Source organism: Schistocerca nitens, chromosome 9 (assembly GCF_023898315.1).
Source record: "Schistocerca nitens isolate TAMUIC-IGC-003100 chromosome 9, iqSchNite1.1, whole genome shotgun sequence".
Classification (NCBI taxonomy): domain Eukaryota; kingdom Metazoa; phylum Arthropoda; class Insecta; order Orthoptera; family Acrididae; genus Schistocerca; species Schistocerca nitens.
The window spans coordinates 288,182,371-288,208,476 of record NC_064622.1 but is presented as its reverse complement, the minus strand read 5'-3'; the positions used below and the strand labels follow the sequence as shown (position 1 = coordinate 288,208,476).

The 26,106-nt window shown below is 42.6% G+C and overlaps 1 protein-coding gene across 1 annotated transcript in view; it reads right to left on the bottom strand.

Annotated features, from left to right (window-relative positions):
- Positions 1–24,830, bottom strand: part of LOC126203719 (uncharacterized) — a 171,460-nt gene extending 146,630 nt beyond the window's left edge. The window contains exons 1-2 of the mRNA XM_049938094.1: positions 24,812–24,830; positions 24,618–24,719 (exon numbers count right to left, since the gene is read on the bottom strand). Of these exons, the coding sequence (XP_049794051.1) occupies positions 24,618–24,719 (102 nt within the window). The 5' untranslated portion in view covers positions 24,812–24,830. The remainder of the gene's footprint in view (positions 1–24,617; positions 24,720–24,811) is intronic.
- Positions 24,831–26,106: the final 1,276 nt, after the last annotated feature.

The following is a 26,106-nucleotide window of genomic DNA, read 5'->3' as shown; positions in this document are numbered from 1 at the left end:
TTACAGACACTACTCGTGAGAGAAATGGGGCGATAGCTAGAGGGGAGATGTTTGTCCTTTCCATGTTTTGGAACAGGAACGACGATAGCTTCCCGCCATCGTCTGGGAAAAGTACTGTCGGTCCAAATTCGATTATAAAGGCGGAGGAGGTAACGCAGACTATGGGTTGATAAATGCAGCAACATTTGGACGTGGATACCATCCGGCCCTGGGGTGGAGGAGCGAGAAGAAGAGAGTGCATGTTGGAGTTCCCGCAACGAGAAAACAGTATTGTAGCTTTCGCGATTTTGAGAGGAGAAAGCAAGAGGTCGCACTTCCGCTGCACGTTTCTTCGGGAGAAACGCTGGCGGGTAATTTGAAGAGCTCGAAATCTCAGTAAAGTGCTGACCCAACGAGTTAGAAATTGCGACGGGGTCCACTAATGTGTCATGCGCGACAGTGAGCCCAGAGACCGGGGAGAAACTAGGCGCGCCTGAGAACCGTCGAAGCCGACTCCAAACTTCCGAGGAGGGAGTGAAGGCGTTAAATGAGCTAATAAAGAATTTCCAGCTTGCCTTCTTGCTATCGCGGATGACACGACGGCATCGCGCTCGGAGCTGCTTATAGCGGATACAGTTGGCCAAAGTAGGATGGTGGCGGAAAACGCGGAGAGCACGTCGCCGCTCACGTAGTGCATCACGGCATGCCTCGTTCCACCAAGGAACTGGGGGGCGCCGGGGCAATTCGGAGGTGCGTGGTACTGAATGTTCCGCAGCTGTAAGAATAACGTCGGTAATATGTGTGACCTCATCGTCGACGCAGGGAAAGTGACGGTCATCGAATGTCGCTAGAGATGAAAAAAGTGTCCAATCGGCTTGGGCAAACTTCCAGCGTCGCGGGCGCATATATGGCTGTTGAGGCTGCAGTCGAAGGACACATGGAAAGTGGTCACTCGAGTGTGTATCATCAAGGGCGAACCACTTGAAGCGCCGAGCTAGCGGAACAGTACCGACCGCAAGGTCCAAATGAGATAAATTTGTCGTGGAGGCAGACAAAAATGTAGGGACCCCAGTGTTGAGGCAAACTAGATCTGCTTGGTGGAAGATGTCTAGCAATAGTGAGCCACGTGGACAAGGATGTGGAGATCCCCAAAGCGGGTGGTGGGCATTGAAGTCCCCAACCAGCAAATATGGGGGTGGAAGCTGACCAAGAAGATGAAGGAGATCAGCTCGTGCCATTGGTGTGGACGATGGAATGTATACAGTACAAAGAGAGAACGTGTATCCGGAAAGGGAAAGACGGACGGCGACAGCTTGGAAGGAAGTGTTTAAATGGATTGGGTGATAATGGAGAGTTTCATGGAGAAGAATCATGAGTCCTCCATGTGCTGGAGTGCCTTCAACAGAGGGGAGATCATATCGGACGGACTGAAAATGAGGGAGAATAAAGCGGTCATGGGGACGCAGCTTTGTTTCCTGAAGACAGAGGATGACCGGCGAGTAGGATTGTAAGAGGATCGACAGTTCATCCCGATGGGCTTGAATACCACGGATATTCCAGTGGATAATGGACATAGGGTGAACAGAAAATGGAGGAATGTGACCAAGGTCGCTGTCAACTCAACGACTGCTCTGAGCTTGCGACCGACAGCATGGAATGGCATTCAGCCGAAGGCAGAAGATCCTGATCCATAGGTTGGTCAGGAGCAGCTCCTGCCACCAGCGACCGGCTGGTTGATCGGCCGCCAGCAGTGCGCCTCGGCGACACAGAAGACGGCCGAGGGCGATTACCACCAGGTGGTGCTGTAGATGGGACACGCCTTGGCGGAGAAGGAGATGAACTGGGTTTCTTTGTAGCCTTCTTGGAAATATGTTTAGAGGAAGGAGGAACCGATGGTTGGGAAGTTGCCGTACGTAAAAACTCTTCACGAGTATGCTCTTTTTTCGAAGTCTTGGTGTCTGACTTTTGGGCTCGAGATTTAGCAGAACTCGACGAAGGGTGAGCCAGAGAGTGGGCAGGCGAAAGTGGTGAGGTTGAACGGGCGATCTTTGCGCTGGCCGATCTGACGACCGTGGCACTAAAGGTGAGGTCGCAAGTCTGTGTGGCCGCCTCCATTGTTGGCCGAGGAGAAGCAAGGACAGTGCTGTATTTTCCTTTCTGAGGCACGGTGGGCTGTCGACTGGCGAATAATTTTCGAGCAGCAAAGGTCGATACCTTTTCCTTCACCCTAATTTCCTGGATGAGCTTTTCGTCCTTAAAACCGGGACAATCTCGAGAGGAAGCGGCGTGGTCACCCATACAGTTGATGCAGCGAGGGGATGGAGGTGGACAAGCACCCTCATGGGCATCCCTGCCACACGTAACACATTTGGCCGGATTGGAACAGGACTGGCTGGTGTGATTGAACCGCTGGCACCGATAGCAACGCGTAGGGTTTGGGACGTAAGGGCGAACGGAAATTATCTCATAGCCTGCTTTGATTTTCGATGGGAGTTGAACTTTGTCAAATGTCAAGAAGACAGTGCGGGTTGGAATGATGTTCGTGTCAACCCTTTTCATAACCCTATGAACAGCCGTTACGCCCTGGTCAGACAGGTAGTGCTGAATTTCTTCGTCAGACAGTCCATCGAGGGAGCGAGTATAAACCACTCCACGCGAGGAATTTAACCCTAGCATTACCAACGTATTTTTTGTTACATGTAATACCAACGGGGGTTATCATAAATCAAGTTTATTTACTTCTGATACCTCTAATAACAATTCAAAATGCTTAGATATTGCTTTTGTATACTGGATAATAAAAGATGTTATTATAATAGGAATAAAATGAACAAATCACGAGATTCAGTTTATATATTTTTTGGAATAATGTTTCAAAATAGTGTTTTCTTATAAAAACGACTTTTTTAATTCGATACACTACATGAAGCAAACAAAATTTACTGTCTCATTCTGCAACGCATTTTTCACACAACACTGTCTTCCTGCAGTGTTTCCCACAGACGTGTTTGTGGCACTGAGAGCAGGTAACAGTTGACTTTCCCAGCTTGTTGTACTTGATCTTTTTAGATGCAGCTTCTTGGCAGCATAGGTGGCACCGTCCACGTGTTCCTGGTTCTGCTGTTGAGGATGATGGTTCTACAGAGCAGCTGAGCTTCCGTTGTGTGATGCTTTCCATTGCCATTATTACTGGCTTCTGAAGTCCATACAAATTTTGTGCCCGTTTGTCTACTTGAGATCTTATTAGTTCGAGACCTAAGTTAGTGATAAAAACTCTTCTGCGGTTTAGCAAATTCTTTTTCCAATTCGGAAAGTTGAGGAGGAAGAGTGAATATGCATTTATTGCTGCTATGTCAATGAGTGTGTAGAAGAGGGACAAAGGCCATCTTCTTGTTCCTCTCTTTGTGCTGTAGTGTCTTGCCATCTGGTCTATGGTGTCCACGCCTCCCTTTGTAGAATTATAAAAAAGATTTATGTTAGTCTTTTTTGAGTCTTCATTCAACACCCCTTCTGAGTGATAAGTTGAAAGCATCAACAGCAGTCGTTTTGGCTTCTCGCGGACTAGCGTTGATGCAAGAGTAACTGGTGGCCTCTGTGTCTGAGGGTCAGTATAAGCAAAGATGGAAGAGTGTAAACTGCGGCCAGTTGTAGTCTTCAGCTCTTCAGGTATGTGTCGTCTGTTAGACTGTAGGGTGCCAACAAGTGTGAGGTGAAAATCATTCCATAGAGTCTCAGCAAGCTCCACTGAAGTATAGTACCGATCTGTGGTAACATTACTGCCTGATTTTTCAATAGGTTTTATTAGTCTCTTTACAATTTCCATCGGTCCATTTGAATGCTGTGTATTTCCTGACTTGCCTGTATAGATGTCCATGCTGATCACATATCTAGTCTCAGAATCAGACAGCATTCGAATTAGAATGCCGTATTTTCCAGGTTTTTCTTTTAGAAACACCTTGAATGGACAGCGACCACGGAACAAAGACAACATCTCATCCACTGTTGTATGTAGACCAGGAATGAAATACAACGGAAGTGAAGAATTGAAGCTTTCAAAAATTTCCCTCATTGGAGCAAACTTGTCAGTCTGGCGACGAATTTCTCTTGTGTTCTTATCATCAAACCTCAATATTTTAGTCAATTCGAAAAATCGGGTCCGACTCATTGATCCATAGTACACTTGTCGGCCCTGAAGCAAAGACCATAAATCTTGGACAGGTATCTTATTGTCATGATTTGAACCCATGATTAGCAAGAGTCCTATATAACAAAATAACTCATCTTCATCTGTGTGCTGAATACCTAGTCGAGAAGCCTCTTCATTTGAGTGTAGTTTTATTAGATTCATAATTTGAGGTGTAAAAAAGAGCTCTATAGCCTCTTTCGGAGACGCAATTCTTCCTTGTTGTCCTAGCCCCATTCTTTCTCGCACTATATTTTGTACAGAACGCCGATATTGTCGCGATGGCTTCGTAATATACTCTCGTCCACTTTTTGCAATGAATTTATCACATTCCGTATCATTATCATCTGGTGGATTGGCTTCAACCTCATCTTCATTCTCAGACGATGAATCAGTTCTAATTTCTTCCACATCATCATCCACTTCACTTTCCTCTAAATCTGATTCGTTCAAAACTTCTTCTAGCACTCTTTCAATGGAACTATCACGTAAACGATGTCTACTCATGTTGCTGGTTCAACAGCAGCAGAAACACTGAAAATAACAATGGTCCGCTTCATAATAATATGTCTGAAGGCAACAATGCCAAAATTCGTTTCATGGTAAGAATTTGAAACGAGAGACTCAACCTCGTAAATCTTTCCTTGCTATTACCAACGGGTGGGCTTCTAAGGCCCACAGAGAATTAAATCAAGTAAATGAATTTTAATTACATTTTTATTCCGAAATTCTGTAATGACTCAATAGTACATTCAATAACGAACAATTACCTTTGCTTTCAAGTTCATATATCAAAGGGTGTGGATACAACATAGAAAAACTGAGTCAGTGGGCCTACGAGGCCCCCCCGTTGGTAATGCTAGGGTTAAGGTACGGTGCGGTTCCACCCGGACAGGGAAAGTGTGTAGTAGTGAGGTACGCAGCAATTTTTGTGCCTGGAGGGCACTGACTGTTTCTAACAACAGAGTGCCATTCCGTAATCTGGAACAAGACTTTACAGGACCTGCAATTGCGTCGACACCTTTCTGAATAATGAAAGGGTTGACCGTGGAGAATCCGTGACCTTTGTCAGACCGAGAAACAACAAGGAACTGTGGCAACGATGGAAGAACTGACTGTGGTTGAGACTCAGTGAACTTATGTTTGTGAGCAGACATAGTGGAAGGTGAGGAAACCATTGCAGAAGAATCTCCCATGATTACCGGCGTCTCCGATGGCGCGCTCCTCCCTTGTGGGGGCCCTCTCTGAGGGCACTCCCGCCTTAGGTGATTGTTCACACCTCAGGTCACACCTCCCGACAAACGGACGGAGGGACCAATCGGCACTTTCGGAAGGTATCAGCTCGGGTAATCACCCCTCCCTCGGCCTGGCCTTTACCAGGAGGTACGTACGTGTCCTATCTGTCTACCCGGGGCGGGGAATTACGCGTTACCCCGTCACCGGCTACGCATGGAAGTGCGTGGGTCGGCCTTCAGACACGCACAGGGAGGAAGAAAGAGAAAGGGAAAGGAAAGAAGAGGTCTCAAACGCCGCAGCGGAGATAAGGGTAGAGAGAAGAGGTAAGGAAAAGAGGACAAAGGAAGGATGAAGACTTACAAGCAAGGAAGGCGAAGAATGTGGTACATTTACAAGCGTCCGTCTCCGGACGTAGGCACAAACCAGACCCCCAGAGGGGGAGAAAGGAAAGGAAAGAGCCAGAGGTGAGGGGGGGGGGGGGGGGGGAGGCGAAGAGGGGGGATGGGGAAGGATGCGGAAAGGGAAGGTATGCAGCCCGGAAAGGAAGGAAGGCCACATCAGCTCGGGGTCCCGTGCTCGCTACGCACGTATCCACAAAAGAGTTGTGGATCCCCTGGGGGGGCGCCGGGGTGGAGAGGGGGATAGAGACTTCTTCTTGGAGGCCTTCTTGGAAGTCCGAGGAGGCACAGGGATGGTGGGCTGGACCCGAAGAAGGTCCTCACGCGCAGGGTCCGTTTTGGAACGCCGGACCTCGGAAGCTGGGGTCCGGAACGTTTCCCCAATGGACGCCTGAGAAGAGGATAGCTTCTCAGGCGGCGGGGAGGGGGGGGGGGGGGGTGAGGAGGAAGGGTGGCCCCTGGGGCAGAGGAGGCGGGGGCCACGGGGCAGGAGGATTTGGAAGGGAGGGATTTGGGAGGCGGAGGCAGAGACCCCGGATGGGGGGAGGAGGCGGAGGGGGGGACAGGATAGGGGTGAGGATACCGCAGAAGGAGTAGACACAACTGAGGCAAACGAAGTGGTCAACGGCACGGGATGGAGGCGGTCATACTTCTTCCTGGCCTCAGAATAAGAGAGACGATCCAAAGTTTTGAGTTCTTGTATCTTCTTCTCCTTCTGATATGCGGGGCAGTCTGAGGATCTAGGCGAGTAGATGCCAGGACAATTAACGCACCGAGGTGGTGGGGTGCATGTTATGTTCCTCACGAAGAGGACGTCCACAATCGCCACAAAGGGGCTCAGCCTCACACCGTGACATGTGCCCAAAGCGCAAACACCGAAAACAGCGCATAGGAGGCGGGACGTAAGGTCGCACGTCGCACCGGTAGCACATCATTTTTACCTTCTCTGGGAGAACATCCCCCTCGAAGGCGAGGATAAAGGCCCCGGTGTTGCTGCGACGGTCTTTGGGGCCGCGCTGGACTCGCCGGACGAAATGCACGCCTCGGCGCTCCAGGTTGGCCCTGAGCTCCTCATCAGATTGCAGCAGGAGGTCCCGATGAAAAATAACCCCCTGCGTCCTATTTAGTGCCAGATGCGGGACAATGGACACTGGGATGTCCCCTAGGCGGTCGCACGCCTGGAGCGCCGCCGACTGTGTGGCGGAGGTGGTCTTTATAAGAACGGACCCCGAACGCATCTTACTGAGAGCCTCGATTTCCCCGAAGATGTCCTCAATGTGCTGAACAAAGAACATGGGCTTGGAGGTGGCGAACGTCCCCCCATTGGTTCGAGAACAGACCAAATAGCGGGGGAAGTACTTCGCCCCAAGCCGGCGGGCCTGTCCCTCCTCCCAGGGAGTGGCCAAGGGGGAAAGGGCAGGAGAACCAGAACTAGAGACAGTACTTTTCCTTTTGAAAGACTCAGCCGCAGAGCGACCTGATACGTGTTGACGTTTCATCTGCGAAACGTCCGCCCCGATACCACCCACTCCGACCAGGGGCTCTCCCCACGGGCGCCACCCAGCCTCAGCAAGGGCCACCTGGCAGCATGACCGTTGCCGGGAGTCCTGATGCCCCAAGGAGACGGGCATCTACTCCTTGGCCGACGTGAGGAGGGTGCAGCTCAGGTATCGGCAGTACGATCCCTGTGTTGTCAGGGGGCTACAACCTAGAGGGTACATGACGACCCCACCACAACGGGCTGGCTACCGTGCTGGATTTCTGGTGACATGGAAAGTCCATCATGATCGTAGGTGCAGATGGGGACGCACTATGGGCGTAACTTGTACAACCCATCAGGCGTTTAGGCCCAATTTGAGGAATAGTGGGTATGGTTACAACACCGGTACAATGCTGAGTGCCAAGGTCTTAGTGCACTGAAGACCAGTGGTACACCACGTAAGGCGTCCTTCCCCAAAAGGCTCGTACTTCTGTAGAATTTTGAAAAATGGAGGTCAAACCCCAAGGGGGACCATCACATGGAAGGCCGAAACGGTTGAAACTCCTTTTAGTCGCCTCTTACGACAGGCAGGAATACTTCGGGCCTATTCTTACCCCGGACCTGCAGGGGGGCTGGGACCTTTGTGTTTCACAGCCAAGAGCTCTGCTGACTGAGCTAGCCAAGCATGACTCACGACCACCCTCAGGGCTTTACTTCCGCCTCGTACTTCCATACTTCAGTATCAGCACACACTTCACTGCAAAGCAAGAATTCTTTCTGCTAGTAAAAGTTGTTTGAAAAAGCCTCTATAAACACAGCTTCACAAAACAATAAAAACAGCGTTCATATGGTGACACCAAAAAAGAAACTTTAGTTTTATAGTAGCTACTATGCTGTCATAGTAGGAGAAGAGGTGATACTCTTACATGGTGCATCCCAGGTGGCGGATAGGGAAGTCCTCACTGATTTACAGGCAGACTTGAGTGAAATAAAATAGCTCTTGCAGACCAAACACACCCTCTGCGGTTAACAACTGTAGTTGTAAATCAGAGCTTGCTCCAGCTAAGGTTGACAACCTTCGAAAGTCAAAAATGGAAAGGTCTTTTAGGAAAAAAATTCCACTGTCCTGCTCAAAAAGGCAAGAAAAGGCTACATCGGATTCAGTGGGTAGTCAACTAGAAGACAGCTACGAATCTGAGCATTTGCAACCATCAAAATGCACACTAAAACACAAAAAGAAGATTAAACATGAGCAGATAAATTATATAGCAACACACAACATAAACTCACTACTTCAGACCGGAAAACTCAAGGAGCTAACAGATGAACTAAATAAACAAAAAATTTTAATAACAGGGATCCAAGAAATGAGAAACACCACAGAGGACCTATTAGAATCACAAGGATACAGAATTTATAATGGGAAACCAGGACCGAGGGCAATAAATGTCCCCAGTTTGGAACAGGGTTTTTAGTAAACATAAAAATAATAGATTCAGTAATGAATTTCCAAGCAGTATCACCAAGAATTCCATCTCTAAGCTTTAAAACAATAAATAAAACCTATACAATAATAAATGCTCATGCCCCAACAAATGAAAAAAATTATCTAACAAAAACAAAGGAAGAGGTAGATAAATTTTGGGACCTTCTAGAACAAACTGTGAACAGAGTAAATAAAAGGAATGTAAAAATCTTATTGGGAGATTTCAATGCTCAGTTGGGAAAAGAAAGAAAATATAAAGATATAATTGGAAAATGGAGTCCACATAAATTTACGAAAAAAAAAAACGGTCAAAGACTTGTAGAACTCTGCAGAGAACACAACCTTATATCTAAATCAACATACTTTTAAGAGGAAGCCAAGTAAACTTAAAACATACAAACATCCAGACTGGAGAAAGGGGGAGTGGCAGCTAGACCATGTCTGTATGAAAAAAAATTTTCATAAGGAGATCCACAATGTTAAAGTACTGAGAGGAGTAGACACAGGCTCAGACCATTATATAGTTAAAATTAAAATCAAATTCACTCCATTAAAGAAGAGGACCAGAAAAACTAATAAAACAAAAAGGAGGTTTGACCCACATCAGCTAATTAACAATAATAAATACCAACAAATAACACAAACCATCAAATTAACAGATGGTCTGGAACAACTAGTACCAAATCTTAAAAAAGAAGCAGAGAATCTAGCTCCCTTGAACCCACGAAGGAAACATGCATAGTGGACATCAGAATGTGACAAATTCCATGAAGATAGACACCAAGCATGGTTAAAGTTTCAAACACATAAAACTGAAGAAAATGCCATCAACCTAAAAAATGAAAGGAAAAACAAAAATGACAAAATATTAGAAGAATCAAGAGAGGATTCAATAAAGATATTATAAACTCTATAGAAGATGATTATCATAAAACCAACTCCGGGAACTACTATAAAATCTTTGGGAAACAACTACAACAACATGAGGCCCTTACACTAATACTGAAAGGTGAAGTTGGAAGAGTGACACACAGTAACAAGGAAAATGCAGAAATCATGGCAAAAGCATTTAACAAACTTCTGAATTGCGAGGAACCCAAAGAACCCTTACAAATCAACATAAATACCCCAATAAAAACCAAACCTAACAAACTAGACCCTCCAACTTTCCAAGAAGTAGAAAAAATTCTTAAAGAACAAAAAAATTATAAGGCATGTGGAGGAGATCAGGTTTTTGTTGAAATGTGGAAATATGCAAGTGATACAGTTAAGACCTCTTTACACATGGCTTTAACAAAAACATTAGACCACAGCTACCATCCACCCACTACACAAAAAGGGAGATAAGAGCAACGCAGACAACTACAGAGGAATCTCCTAGATTGCACATACAAAATTCTATCCAAGATCCTATGTGAAAGAATCAAGGAGCAATTAGAACAGGAATTAGGGGAATATCAGAGAGCTTTCAGACCATGGAGAAGCTGTGCAGAGCAGATAATTAGTTTAAAAGGGAGATAAGAGCAACGCAGACAACTACAGAGGAATCTCCTAGATTGCACATACAAAATTCTATCCAAGATCCTATGTGAAAGAATCAAGGAGCAATTAGAACAGGAATTAGGGGAATATCAGAGAGCTTTCAGACCATGGAGAAGCTGTGCAGAGCAGATAATTAGTTTAAAATTGATTATGGCATACTACAAGAAACGGAACAAACCTCTGGCAATAACATTTGTAGATTTTAAGAAGGCATATGACTGTCTCCACAGACCTTCAGTATTAATAATTTTAAGAAATCCAGGACTCCATCCAAAACTAATTAAAATAATACAACTCACTCTAACCAACACCAAATTAAAAGTGAAGTTTAGAGGAGAAATTTCAGAACCATTCCTCATAAAAACAGGCTTAAGACAAGGTGACTGCCTATCACCATTACTGTTCAACTGTGCACTGGAATATATATTGAGAGAATGGTACAAGGACAAGGCAAAGATGATAAGAATTGGAAGTGCAAAAGGTGATATTAGCTTGAACTGCTTGGAATTCGCTGATGATCTTGCTCTCCTAGCCAACACCGTTCAGGAAGCCATGCAACACGTGAAATCACTACAAGAAATAGCAGAGAAAGTAGGCCTTAGAATATCATTTGAAAAAACGGAGATTATGCTAACTGATCCACCACTTGCAAACAAAATTACAATAGGAGAACAGGAAATCAAAATTGTTGATAAATTTAAGTATTTGCGCGAAGTAATAACATACAATCTAAATGAGAAGCCATCATGGCAGAATAGAATAAAAAAACTGAAATACCGGTACGCAAATTACATTACCAAAACTACATACAACAAAAAAAGCCTATCTATAGATGCAAAACTAAAACACTATAAAACAGTTACACAACCAGAAATAGCGTATGCAGCAGAAACTATCTTCAAAACAACTAATACAGCAGAAATTGACAGAATACTAAAAACAGAAAGAAGAATAATAAGGACATGTATAAATAAACAGCATAAAATAAATGGACATAGGAGAATAGCATCAAATGAAACAGTATATAAGAAAATAGAACCAGTCATGAGCATGATCAGGAAGAAACGCATTTCATTCTTTGGATATCTGATGAGAACTCCAGAAAACAGAATTAGTAAAAAAAATAATACAAAAATTGTGGAATAGCAAGAGCGACATTAAATGGATCACATAAATTAAGGAAGATATAAAAGAACTCCAAATTACAGTAGATGACCTAAAAAACAAGACAGAGAAAACCAGATACTGCAAGACCCGCAAACCAGACTACAAATGAAAATCAATAAAAGGAGTACAGGAAGAGTGGTCTCAGATGAAGAAAGAAAAAAAATATCTGAAAGAATGAAGAAATATTGGGCAGACAGAAGAGCAAAACACCTTTCATATAAGAATAGACTCTAATAATTATATTACCTAAATATCATATTAAGTTATTGTTGAACCAAATTGTATCCCTGTGTAACAACTTGTTTACAACTTTGTATTTTTGACTAGAGTGGTCCAATGAAGGCCATAAAATAAATAATAATAATAATAAAGTAGCTCATTTAATAACTCTCATGAGAGAAAGAGCAGTAGTTTTATCTTTGGTCTGCCCCTACTGAAATAATTCATTTAGTGAACACTGAACTCCTAGGAACAGAAGCATCAGCATGTTTGAAATCTGCATCTTCAAACAAGTAAGTGTTTCAAAGAAGTAACTTTTTGTGATCTCTTTTTCAGTGCACCTGGGAATGGTGCAGCAAAATTTAGAACCTCTTGCATCCTTTCTGACTCAACATATAAACTACACTATACCTGTAATTTTTATACTTTTTCTTTCTTTCTTTCTTTCCAATAATACAAACCAATCTGTAATCAGAACTTGGAGGTTGGTTGGAGACTTAATAGCATCTATATCTATACTCTGCAAACCACTGAAATGCATGGCAAAGGGCATGCCCATTGTATCAGTCATTAGAGTTTATTCCTGTTCCATTCATATATGGGGTGTAGGAAGAATAATTGTTTAAATGCCTCTGTGTGTGCTGTTATTATTCTAGTATTGTCCTCATGATCCCTATGTGACCAGTATGTAGAGCGTTGTAGCATATTCCTACAGTCATCATTTGAATCTACTTCTTGAAACTTTGTAAGTAGGTTTTCTTAGGATAGTTTACATGTTTCTTGAAGAGTCTACTTCAGTTCTTTCAAAATATCTGCTGCCACATGTCAGACAAACCTGGGGCCATTTGTGATGTCCTTCTTTGTAACATTCAATATCTCCTGTTAGACCTATTTGGTCTGGTTCCATACACTTGAGTAATATTCAAGGATGGGCCACACAAGTAATTAGAAGCAAACTCCTATGTAGACAGATTGCATTCCCCCATATTCTATGAATAAACCTAAGTTTACCAACCTGCTTTACCAACAACTGAGCCTATGTCATCATTCCATTCAATATGCCTACATAGTGTTACACCCAGATATTTGTATGGGTTGAGTGATTCCAACTGTGACTCACTGATGTTATAATCACAGGAAGGGTGCAAAGAAACAAACAAACAACTGGCAGAATATACACCGCATTTGGTGACCTACCATGCACGACCCACACTTTTGTAAAATTTGGGAAAATAATAGCAGGTCAAACCCAAGAATGGGGACCACTACTGAAGAATGAAAAGCCGAATAATGCCAGAAGCGAAGAGAAAGAGTGTCCAAAATCACAAACCAAGTCCAAGCACAACTGGCACCAAACAGACCGTCCAATCGAGAGGCAGAGGAGAATAAATAGTAGTATATGGATAGACTTGCAGCATGGAAATGGAAATAGAGCTGCAAGGGCTGGGACCAAATGATGGCCAAGCATGTACTCACACAAGATGTGAGGTCCCCGGGAGTTGCATAGAAGACCAAGAGTCGATACCGTCAAAACTGAAGCAGGAACTAGTCCAGAAGGCACCAGAAGCAAGTCACATGTCATAGTGATGGACAGGGTCTAACAGTTTAAAACCAGCAGCTGCCACAAAGCCATGTACTTGATAACTATAGTCCAGTAGAGATGAGACCAGAGGCTAGTAAATATGGGTCAGAGAAGCACGATCTGCACCTCAACAGATTTGGGCATGGAAAGAGAGATTGTTAAGCTCCACATGCAGCTAGTCTTTAGTTAACTAATATGGGGCAGCCAAGTCAGCTTGTTTTCAAAAAGGAGGCTCAAAAAATAGGACTACCTAGGCAACAACTCCAAAGTGCTGGATACCCAAGTCGAGTGCTGGCTCATGATGGACCATTGTAGAACAACAGAAATGCATGACTGCATACTTGCAGTGGAGAGAAATGAAAATCATGGGAAGATGTCCAAGCAGTGGCCCTTCGGATGGCAGCTTGGAGCTGATGTTCAGCCAAGGTTAATGAGTGGGAGCTGTATCAGATGCGAAGTCTAAATACAGGACTGGAGTGACCAGCACCCTGACAGAGGTGACTAGCCCATTAATGGCTGGACGAGGAAGCGTTCACCTCATAAAGAGGTTCCTAGTTGTGGGATCAAATTTCTGAAACAGTCTATATGGTGACGTTTACACTTTCCAGCTGTTCATCCTGGTGCGCCCTCATTTGCGAGTAATTGATAAAAAAATTTCAGGCTTTCACGTGATGTTCTATAGCTTTAAAAATGGTAACATTTGTAGACTAATTGCACAATTCATAATATGGATTGAAAGGGCGATGAGAAGATCAACTGCAAAGCGCTGCTTACAAAATCCATGTTGTGTATTTATTAACAAATTCTGATACTCAAGCCACCAAAAACCAGCCGACCATTGATCATGCATTCCATTGCCTTTCAGACACTGCTGGTGAGGGAAATTGGACAGCAGCTGGATGGAAGACTGTTACCAGGCTTGCGTATGGGGATTACAGCATCTGGGAAATGCACTGTCCTTCCACAAGTGATTATACTTACAAAGGAAAAAGTGCTGGTCACCAAGAGACAGATGCTGCAACATCTAAATGTAAAACAGTCCAGTTCTGAAGTGCAGGCTTGTGATGAGGTGAAAGTATATTTGAGCAATCTGGAGATGCACCTTTTTCCAGAAATCCAACGTAAGTTAACACAAACAACAGAAGAGGAAGTAAAATGCTTAAAAAGAATTAGTAAGAGATGTCTAACAAGCTTCTTTGTTATCTTTGATAATGTGACGACACTTTGCGCACAACTGTTTATAATGAATGCAGTTTTCCTTCGTGGGATGGCGTTCAAAGACACAGAGAGCATATCTGCGCATGCAAACCATTCACGGCATTCTTCAGTCCACCAGGAGACTGGGACATGTCGTGGTAGAGAAGAGTTTCAGAGGATGGAACATTCTACACTGGTAATAATAACATTCGTAAGATACTCTACTTGATGAATACTGCTGTGGAAAAGTTCGCCAAAGGTTACCGATGAAGAGCAGAGAATCCAGTGAGCTTTAGAAAGCTGCCTGTTTGTCTTGCACACAGATGAGACATGAGTTACCAGATGAATTATGTGTGGGAAATGGTAACTCGAGTATGTGCTAGGGCAATGGACCACTCTAGATGGTGGGCAAGATGTGTATTACAGAATGAGAGATCCAGGAGCGAGAACGTGTACGGAATCTGAAAGAAATGTGGGTCCACCAATGTCGAGAGAAGTGAGAGTAAGCTGGTTCAGAATATCTGCCAGGAGATAGCCTCTCGGTCAAGTTCTTAGAGAGCCCCACATGGTACGGTGGGCACTTAAGACACTAAGCAGCAAAAAAGTTTGAGGGAGCTGAGTGGTGCTGATTGGATGTCTGCCCTGGTGAGATCAGATGATGGAGTAAACTAGATATTACAAAGAGAAAAGGTACAAATGGGGAGAAAAAGACGGAGCTGGGTGTTCAAAGAAATGGTTTGGTGATGGGTATCGTGTCAAATCAGCACCAGGTAAAACATACTGGAGTGAAGTGTAAGAGGTTAAAGCGGTCTTGAGGGCGTAATTTCTTGGAAGCATAAAACAACTAGGTACAGCAATCGCAATAGCAGCTGCAAGTCTGTCTTGTGTGATCTGATGCCACAAATATTCCATTGCAGAACTTTCATCTGAGCTACCAGTAACCTCCCTGGGGCTGTCAGTGACTCCAGGGTGGAGAATCAGTCAGTTATTTGCACCAGTGGAATAGATGTTGGCCGGTGTGTGTGTGTGTGTGTGTGTGTGTGTGTGTGTGTGTGTGTGTGTGTGTGTGTTTTTGGAGTTCACGGGTGCTCAACGCAGATGTTATCTGTGCCCTTACACATTTTAAAAGAAATAAATGTGGGTAAGATGTCTCATATTGTTGTCGCACAGTGAGGAGGAGACCTATAAAATGACACTCATTCTCTCACTCCCACCACACTCATGTTGGCCCACACAATCACTCTATCTAATGGGCCTTAATACAAAAGAGAAGAGTGAAAGGTGTTGTACATGAGATTAAAACTGAAGTAAAACCACAGAAGAGCTAAAAGAATGGCACAGGGAAATGCGACTGGGCTGACCTCTTATAAAAAACACATTATGAACATCTCCCTAAAATTTTTGGAAACATGTTGGCCACATCACAAAATCTTAAAACTCTAATCACATTCATTTCGAGAGAGATGGTAGATCTGCTGACAAATCAGCCATTGCCCTCTTGTCTGAAAATAAAACACAGACTAGTAAAAAGTGGTGCGCAGTTATCTGTCTGCCACTAACACCACACATTGGAGGATCCCAAACAGGAGCAAGAAGCCACGTGTCATAGGATTGATCGATTGATTAATTGAAGGTATATGGAATCATAAAGTGAGGTCATCAGTCCCACAATTCTGAAGTTACTAACAGAAGAAAGAGGGTTCACTAAAAGGACAGATCCAGTCAGTGAAGTTAAAACACACAGTAGAAGGCATAAAACATGAGACTAAATCTAAAAACTGGAAAAAAGGGGCGGTCTTTCCATGGGGTGCTGGACCAAGAAGACATAAAGAGAGGTACCAATCACAACCACCCTGCCCCTGCATCAACAGTAAAGTAAAAACTTACATCTGGAAATAAAAACCACTTTCACAGAAGAAACTGAGGACCAGTTCACCCATCCGTGAACCACATGCTAATACAAAATTTAAGGAAGACTATACTTAGCACAAAGGGCCAAAAGAAGGAGACATTCCACCAATATGTGGGACACAGTCAGTCTTGTTCCACAACCACATTGAGGGGGTGGCTCGTTATGAAGGAGAAAACAATGGGTGAGACTGGTATGACCAATGCGTAGACAGCATAGAACAGTGGGCTCCTTCCAAGAGGAGCAGAAGGAAGAGCACAAAACTACAGTAGACTCCTTTATTGTGCGGAGTTTATTACTACGAGCAGTAGCGCACAAGATGTCATTCCATTTTTGGGCAAAGAGAGATTTGACGTAGATCTGCATCCTGCAGCTGAATCATGCAAGAAATGGGAGTAAGTATCTGCCTCTCTAGCCTAACAGTCAGCCAATCCATTCCCTCAGATGCCCAGGTGACTTGGGACCCAGAGAAAGACACTTGAGCAGGCAGCACAGCCAAGAGCAGAGAGAAGGCCATGGATAGTGGAGACCAAAGGGTGACGAGAGTAGTATCAGTCGATAGCCTACAGGCTACTCACCGAGTCTGAAAAAATTAAAACACTGTGGAGGGAAGCTTCAGAAACAAAATGGAGGGCTCTGTGAATGGCTAGAAGCTCTGCTGTGAACACACTGCATGATACCGGCAATAAATGGTGTTCTAAGCCATTGGAAGATGTGGAAGCATATCCCACCTTATCGATAGTCTTTAGAACCATCAGTGTAAAAGATGGTGGCACCCTGGAACTCTGCAAGGTTGGCACAGACAAAACGCCAGAAAACCATAGGGGCGACAGAGATCTTAGGATCCAGGAATAGATTGGTTCTAATCTGAGGTTGAAGCACCATCCAAGAGGGAGTATGGGAGGAAACACACATGGTGTATTCCAGAGTGTGGAGATGGTGATCCCGACAGAAAGAAGTGAGACACATGCCAACCGGCAATCCCACCTACCAGCAAGTGCCAGGAAGGAGATATCCCTCATTTACAAAACGGACAGAGTACACTGGATAGTCAAGGAATTGGTGAATGGGGATTGCGTAAGAAACCAGGAGTTGGCTCCGTCATATTAGTAGAGGGGGAATCCCTGCTACTGTGACGAGACTAGTGCAAAAGGCACCAATAGCCAGATGCACCCCATAGTGGTGAACAGGGCCAAGAAGTTGCAAAGTGGACGGAGCTGCTGAGCCATAAACCTGACTACCATAATCTAGTTTGGACAAGACCAGAGCACGGTACAGATGGAGAAGAGTGGTACACTCTGCATCCCAAGATGTGTGGGCCAGGAGGTGGAGAGCATTAAGCTTCTGCATGCATGTAGTCTTCAGGTGGTGAATATGGGGCAGCCATGCGTTTTCTTTTTTATCAAAAATAAGGCCCAAGATACAAGGCTCTGGTACAACACTGCAGAGCTCGTTGCCTAAATAGAGTTCTGGGTCGAGGTGTACTGTGGGTCAATGACGAAAATGCATAACCCAAATTTTGGAAGGACAAAACTAGAAGCCCTGGGAGGTGGCCCACGCAAAGGTCGTTCGGATGGCGCCTTGGAGCCAGCACTCAGCAGATGCTAGCGAGTGGGAGCTGCGTCAGATTCAAAAAATTGGATGTACAACACTCGGGTACCCACCACCAAGAGAGGTAACAAGCCCATTGATGGCTATGAGGAAGATTGTGACACTTAGCACAGAACAAGGGATCACAGACCGAGAAGACTCTAAAAGAAGTCCCAACCACAACCAACCTGCCCTGCTCCAAGACTAAAGGAGAACCTTATATCTGGAAATAAAAACCACTCTCACAGAGGAAACGAATTATGATGTGTGTGTATCTGTAAAGTTAGGAAGTAATTTTAGGTTCGTAGGGTGTGTGTAATGCAGCAAGTTATTACAAGATGACATTCGTTGCAGTAAGACACGCAGCCGTCTAGTACGGTGGCAGCAGTATGGCGATGGTTTTTACCTGTATTGCTCACATCACAGCTGATGCTGCCTGCCGTGAGAACTGCATAGCGTAACATTCAGTCAATACAAAGATTCGTACCCTCTACAAATCTAAATAATCCATATTAGTTATGATCCGATTTTGTTCAAATCTGATACACAACCCTTTGTTATTAATGGAATGATGCTGTCATAATTTCAGATTTTTATTTACTATAGTTCTGGAGATAAAGAGAATTACTTAAAACTCCTAAAACCTACACTTGTTTTTTAAAACCAAGTTAGGAACAATAACAGATTGACTTTCATTATCATTTGAAGCCATTCCAAAGTTATCAGTGCGTAAAAATCAATTAATTAGAATTATCTTTTTAAAACTTTAGTCACTGTGCATTATATAATACAAAAATCGGTCAAAAACATTTGATTATTTTTGCCATGTGAGTGCATGAGAATGATTGAGAGTGTGTATGTGGGACATACATCAAAATTTAATATTTCATTTCACGTAAAACCTTGTACAAATGAACCTTGGGAAAGTTACGTTGCAAGCGTGATTCAGGTCACGTATGTCAGTGTGTGCTTGCTTTTGTACAAAAGTAGCCAGAATGGAAGTTAGAGACGGAATATGTTTATTTATCAATTTGAAGAATATTTCGCACTTCGTTTATTTTGATTAAACAAAATACAAGAATTTGAAGTTTTGCTGACAATAATTACCATCAAATTAGTGATTGGATAAGGCAAGATTTGCCGTGAAAATGATTTGGAAGGAACGATCTGACAGGTCATTTAGATCAACAGACAATCAGAATTAAGCTGTTCCCACGCGTGAAGAGGAGTTGGTAGATAGGAGAGTACCTCAAGAGGAATCGCTTGCTAGCTGGTCTACAGATAACACAATGTTAGATTGCTCCTTAAAAATACTCTGTTGGATGAGGAAATAGTGAGCTAATTTCGGTTTGAACATATTGTGACTGAAGCGACTGGAGTTATGAACATTTTAATGAATGTTTGGTGTTTCTAAATTAAATACTTTGAGAGATACGAGCATGTGAACTTTCTGGTAATAGTAACAGCTCTGCGTGGTGTGTTTCGTGCTGTGTACAAAATATTTTGGCGAGCACCTCTTATGAAAAAGACAACTGAAACGACTGAATGTTTAAATCGCGAATAGCTGTGAGTCAGAATGGTAAAATGTGAAAATTAGTCGGGTTGGACTTCTAAAATTCTGGCTGTTTTTCAAGTGAGTATCTGTTACACAGACAGTGAACTTTGAATGATAACCTTTTCCCATATTAAATACGGACTTGATAGTCATTTCATGTGTTTCAATATGAATAAAAAGCAGAGTTAATCTAATTGTAAATGCTTTTCTTCAAGTAAATTGAAGATCCTGTATGCCCAATTTTTTTTTATCATGAACTTTCAGGAGCTGACTCAACTAGAGTTATGCGGCCTCTGTTTGGTAGGTACTGGGAGGTGGTTTCATCAACACTGCTTTACACTGCCTAGCACATATCTGCTACCACAGAGTGAAGGGATATCGGCAAGAATCCTATTGAGGTAGGTGGATTGAACAATCCCCCCCCGCAACTGCAATGACATCCTGATCAGAGAGGTAGGTTTGAATCTCAGCCTCAGTCAGACCATCCTGATCCTGCAGCCTAGTGTAAATAACACCTCAGGAAGAGTTCAGCCTTCAGTGGACCTTGGCACAAACAGGAGAGCCCTGGAGGAGCGAAGCTGCAAGCAGTTGTTGTGCTTGAGAATCAGAAGTAATCTCCAAAAGCAAAGTGCCATTTCATAAAAAAAAGTGCAGAATTTCACAGGGCTAGCAGCAGCATTAACACCTTTCTGAATAATAAACATATTTACCATAGTGAAGGATTGACTGTCTTCGGTACATGGAACAACGAGGAACTGCGGTGGAGCTGGGAGGGTCTTTGAATCATTAGCCTCATTTCATTTACTTTTGGTAGACATTGATAGTGAAAAGAATGATTGGCTCATTCTGAGAAAATCCCCCATGATTGCCAGCGTCTCCTATGGCGCACTCCTTTCAACTGCGGATTGCCCCATCAGAAGGGGGCACACCCACCTTCAGTGACTGTTCACACCCCAGGTCACACCTCCCTAACACCTGACAGAGGGATCAATCGGCAATTTAGGAAGGTAGCAGCTCAGGTAATCACCCCTCCCTGGGTCTGGCCTTTACCAGGGAATACACGCGAACGCTACCTATCAATCCAGGGCTGGGAATTATACATTATCCAGTCACCTGTTATGTCTTAGGCGTGTGAGCTGGCCTTAAGGAGTGCACAGGACGAAAGAAGAAAAAGAGGAACCTCAAACACTGGGGCACAGGAAGGATAGGAGAAGGGGGATGACAAAAAGGGAGAAGGGACGACAAAAAGGGAGAAGGGACGACAAAAAGGAGAAGGGACGACAAAAAGGAGAAGGGACGACAAAAAGGAGAAGGGACGACAAAAAGGAGAAGGGACGACAAAAAGGAGAAGGGACGACAAAAAGGAGAAGGGACGACAAAAAGGAGAAGGGACGACAAAAAGGAGAAGGGACGACAAAAAGGAGAAGGGACGACAAAAAGGGAGAAGGAGCAAAAGACAGTTGTGAGACTGTTCTGATATCGGCAACTGAATATGCAGAACACGTTTCCAACAACAGGGGAGGGGAGAAGGAATAGCAAGAGGACAGACATGCAGCACGAGTGGAAAAGGATGCTACAAGGGCTGGGGCCCCATGGTAGCCAAGCATGAACCCGCCAAAAAGAGGCAAGACACCTGGGGGAGTGGGGCGGCAATTTCTGTCTGATACCCTGTTTTTCCCTACAGTGACCAGCAGATAGCAGGGTCAATCCATATGAAGTGGTCCAATGATGGCTCTTGACCATTTTTAAATATTTTAATTTTTTTTTATAGTAGAAGCCGACCTCGGGGAAGATCAGTTTGGATTTCGTAGAAATACTGGAACACGTGAGGCAATACTGACCTTACGACTTATCTTAGAAGAAAGATTAAGGAAAGGCAAACCTACGTTTCTAGCATTTGTAGACTTAGAGAAAGCTTTTGACAATGTTGACTGGAATACTCTTTTTCAAATTCTAAACGTGGCAGGGGTAAAATACAGGGAGCGAAAGGCTATTTACAATTTGTACAGAAACCAGATGGCAGTTATAAGAGTCGAGGGGCATGAAAGGGAAGCAGTGGTTGCGAAAGGAGTGAGACAGGGTTGTAGCCTCTCCCCGATGTTATTCAATCTGTATATTGAGCAAGCAGTAAAGGAAACAAAAGAAAAATTCGGAGTAGGTATTAAAATCCATGGAGAAGAAATAAAAACTTTGAGGTTCGCCGATGACATTGTAATTCTGTCAGAGACAGCAAAGGACTTGGAAGAGCAGTTGAACGGAATGGATGGTGTCTTGAAGGGAGGATATAAGATGAACATCAACAAAAGCAAAACGAGGATAATGGAATGTAGTCGAATTAAGTCGGGTGATGTTGAAGGTATTAAATTAGGAAATGAGACAAAGTAGTAAAGGAGTTTTGCTATTTGGGGAGCAAAATAACTGATGATGGTCGAAGTAGAGAAGATATAAAGTGTAGACTGGCAATGGCAAGGAAAGCGTTTCTGAAGAAGAGAAATTTGTTAACATCGAGTATAGATTTAAGTGTCAGGAAGTCAATTCTGAAAGTATTTGTATGGAGTGTAGCCATGTATGGAAGTGAAACATGGACGGTAAATAGTTTGGACAAGAAGAGAATAGAAGCTTTCGAAATGTGGTGCTACAGAAGAATGCTGAAGATTAGATGGGTAGATCACATAACTAATGAGGAGGTACTGAATAGGATTGGGGAGAAGAGGAGTTTGTGGCACAACTTGACCAGAAGAAGGGATCGGTTGGTAGGACATGTTCTGAGGCATCAAGGGATCACCAATTTAGTATTGGAGGGCAGCGTGGAGGGTAAAAATCGTAGGGGGAGACCAAGAGATGAATACACTAAGCAGATTCAGAAGGATGTAGGTTGCAGTAGGTACTGGGAGATGAAGAAGCTTGCACAGGATAGAGTAGCATGGAGAGCTAAATCAAACCAGTCTCAGGACTGAAGACCACAACAACAACAACAACAACAACATAGGCCTATGATTGCCCTATATTTGAGAAGTTCAAAACAGTTTTTTTTAAAAATAATTTATCTTGCACCTTTACTGAATGGTGGCAATTTTCATTTGTAACTGTGCGACGATGTTCCAGTTTAAAGATGTTAGCAAAAAAAAAGTAATACGTCTGCACTGGGTTAAGTTGCCACATTGCAATTGACACGATTGTTTTTAGAAGTGTCCTCTACAACGTTGTCTATTACACTAAATACAAAAATAACCAGTCAAAATGACATCCTACGTTTGGTATCCAAATTTTCAAAAATCCACTCTTTAGGCCCAAAAATAATAAACAAGTTTATGAGAGTATTTTTTTACTATAGTTAGATATCATACACTACTAGCATCATATAGAGCAAGAACACTTACAAACGTTTCCTTAATTTATGATTTGAAATTTGAAAATTCTCATTTTTTGTAAAGTTTCAACACTGATATCTGACTGAACAAAGATATGAGTTTGTAAAAATGAGGAGATAATTCACATTACTCTACAACTGATTTTATGGCTGTTGCCTATTTAAATGGTTTATTGTTTCATTGCAATAAAATTTAATTGTGACATATTTAGTTAACACATCACCAAATATTGATTTAGTTTATTTATTCTTAATAATGCAATGTTAAACAATATGAGTTTTTGCTTTTGTTCTATGGCTATAAAAATGCCTATTTGCATTTAGGTTTATTGTCAATAAAGAAGTACATTATGGCTGGGTGTGGCATTGTAGAAGTACATTATTGCTGGGTGTGGCATTGTTGTTGTCAGTCTGTTCTGAAACCTCATACTTCATCAAGAGTGTAGAATGTGTTATGTGCTGTGTTCTATTTGTAGTTAATTTTGAGAGGTTAACTGGAATGCAATAACATGGATGAACAGTGCTCTGTTGGACAGATAGCAAGTGTGTCACAAAACAGTTTACAGTTCAGTTTCAAAAAACTTTAAAATGTCAATGACTTTGATGAAATTGGGCAAACTTTGTTTAAATTTCGAGTAAGTTCTTATGTAACATCAGTGTGCGATTATCATGAGAAGAAATATATTCTGAAGTACAATAGCAATGACCGTGTTTCAGCTAAACTACTTTGGATCCACCTTTATTCAAAATTAACATGGAAGAGCCATACTAATTACACCTGTACAAAGTTAGTTCATGTTGCATAGCTCTTGGGTAAACTATGGACTTATGTCAGAGACCATACAATACAACTTTCCTCCACACCCACATCACATATGCCATGTTTTGCAGGGGAATCCACTGAAGAGAGAGAGGGGGGTGGGGGGGAAAGGCAATCAGATGCATCTGAGAAGTCAGAAGTAATTAATCCTGTAAAGGATATTTAAAAAAAACTAAAAATACCAACTGCTACATCCATCTTTATAATAAGTTATATAATGTATGCAAAAGAAAACCAAAACAGAAACAAACTACGACACACTATCCAACATAACACATGCCTAAAACAGAAGACTGACATCACAGTTGCTACACCCTTGAAAACTCAGGATAGTTAGTTACACGGAGATAAAAGTGTGTAATATGGTAACAGTACATACACACAATGCTTTAAAGCACCACACAGAAATAAACTACAGAAAAAGCATTTCATACAGAAGATAAGTGCAAAGTGTGACCTAAACATGATCTTAAGTAGGAGCCTACTAATTCTCTTCCATTATGATAAAAAACTTATATATGAATATACTGAATATATCATCAGCGGTATTGTGGACAAATATATTTTTAACATCATGTATGTCACTAATGTAACTTTGAATGTACACAAAAAGCCGACATCGATTCCATTATTAATGATTAAAGGTGAATAATTCATAAATCTAAAAATGTAAATCAATGAACAGTGATCCAGAATTAATAGAAAGCGCACTGCCAAAACGTCGGTCTGTTCAAAGTATCTGATCTAATACTTTTTAACAATTTCTGTGGTAGGAAACAAAATGTGCATAAAAGAAGTACAATTATGACGACGAAACAAAATCGTACCCACAAAATTTAGGCACGTAAACGCCGTAGATTTATGTGAACGCTTGAATTATAACTCAAAGTAGTTTACCGCTTACCTTTTGTAATATCCCCTGTAGCTCTGGTGGTGGAGGATGATTCATGAACAACAATTCAAGGTTCGTTAACAAGAGTTCTGAATATATACTAGGTTTCGCCATCTGTTCGAAATTAAACAAATCTGCTATTAAATACCACACACTTCATACACCTTACTGTAGATTATAATAATTAAAATTTAATTCTCCCTAACTTCGTTAGACGTCAACTTCGCACAACTCTCAGCACACATACACATTAAATTCAAGCGTCTTTCGATTCTTAGCTCAATTCCCGCCACGAATGAAGTGCTAAGTTCACATTCTGGTTCGATCGTCACAAATATCGATAGTCGAGATCCTGTAGAAAGAGGAAAATAATATTTATTCTATCCTTCAGGAGAAAACTCATAGGATAAAAATATCCGAAAGCGAAGCAATCTTCCATGAGTCAGGAGTACTCATCATCTGTAATTTTATCAGCTTCTGAGAGTGTGCTACAGCGTTTTCTAGAATTAAATTCCCAACAATGAATATCTACTTCAAATTCGATCTTTGTATTAGGCCGGTATTACACTATCAAATTTCTTTGTCCAATATCTTTGTCCAATATCTTTGTCAAAGATATTTGATAGTGTAATAGGGATCTTTGACAAATGTCGTCCAATATTTGATCAAATCTAGGCCGAGGCCGTATATTTGATCAAAGAAATCGCTTGTCTTCTGTTCACTGCAATGCGATATGTTACCACGCGGAGCGCTAGCATCGCTGCAGCGTTCTGTCGTCTGTTGTGTTTCTATAACCATTGCCGGTAAATACAATTGGTGTGTGCCGACAACTACAGAATTAATAGAGATGTCTGAAGCTGATGAGGCGCTTTACAACGTGAGGCACCCTGAATACAAAAATAGATTAAGAAGATTGGAGACCTAACCTGACCTAACCTAACCTAACCTAACATAACCCTCTCCTGTAGCAAGGAATCGGAGTGTTATAGTGAGCCTGTCTTCTGAAGATGTAGCAGTTCTTAAGTGAAAATTGTGCTTTGTGATATGAGGATACACTTCATTGAGCACATACAGAAATGTATGCTCATCCATTCTGAAGTAATTGATGTACGACTTGACGTCTTCCACTGTAAGCTCACGTAACAAGTTTTGTTGAATGCTTTTATCATGTCGTCGTAAAACCCACGGCTTCACCCAGATTAGATTAGTTTTTCGTTCCATAGATCCGTGCTGAGGAGATCCTCGTGGATGTGGAACATGTCGATTTTTTTTAAGCTGAAATAAAAATACTAATAGTATGAATAAATACAATACATCATTTGTTTCTATTAAAAATTTCGCCAATGGAGTAGGAGTTGGCCAGTAGTAAGTCTTTCAGGCTCCTTTTAAACTGATCTTTATTTCTAACTAAATTTTTTATGTTTCCTGGCAAATTATTGAAGATGAGTGTTCCTGAGTAGTGGACCCCTTTTTGAACTAAAGTAAGTGCTTTTAAGTCCTT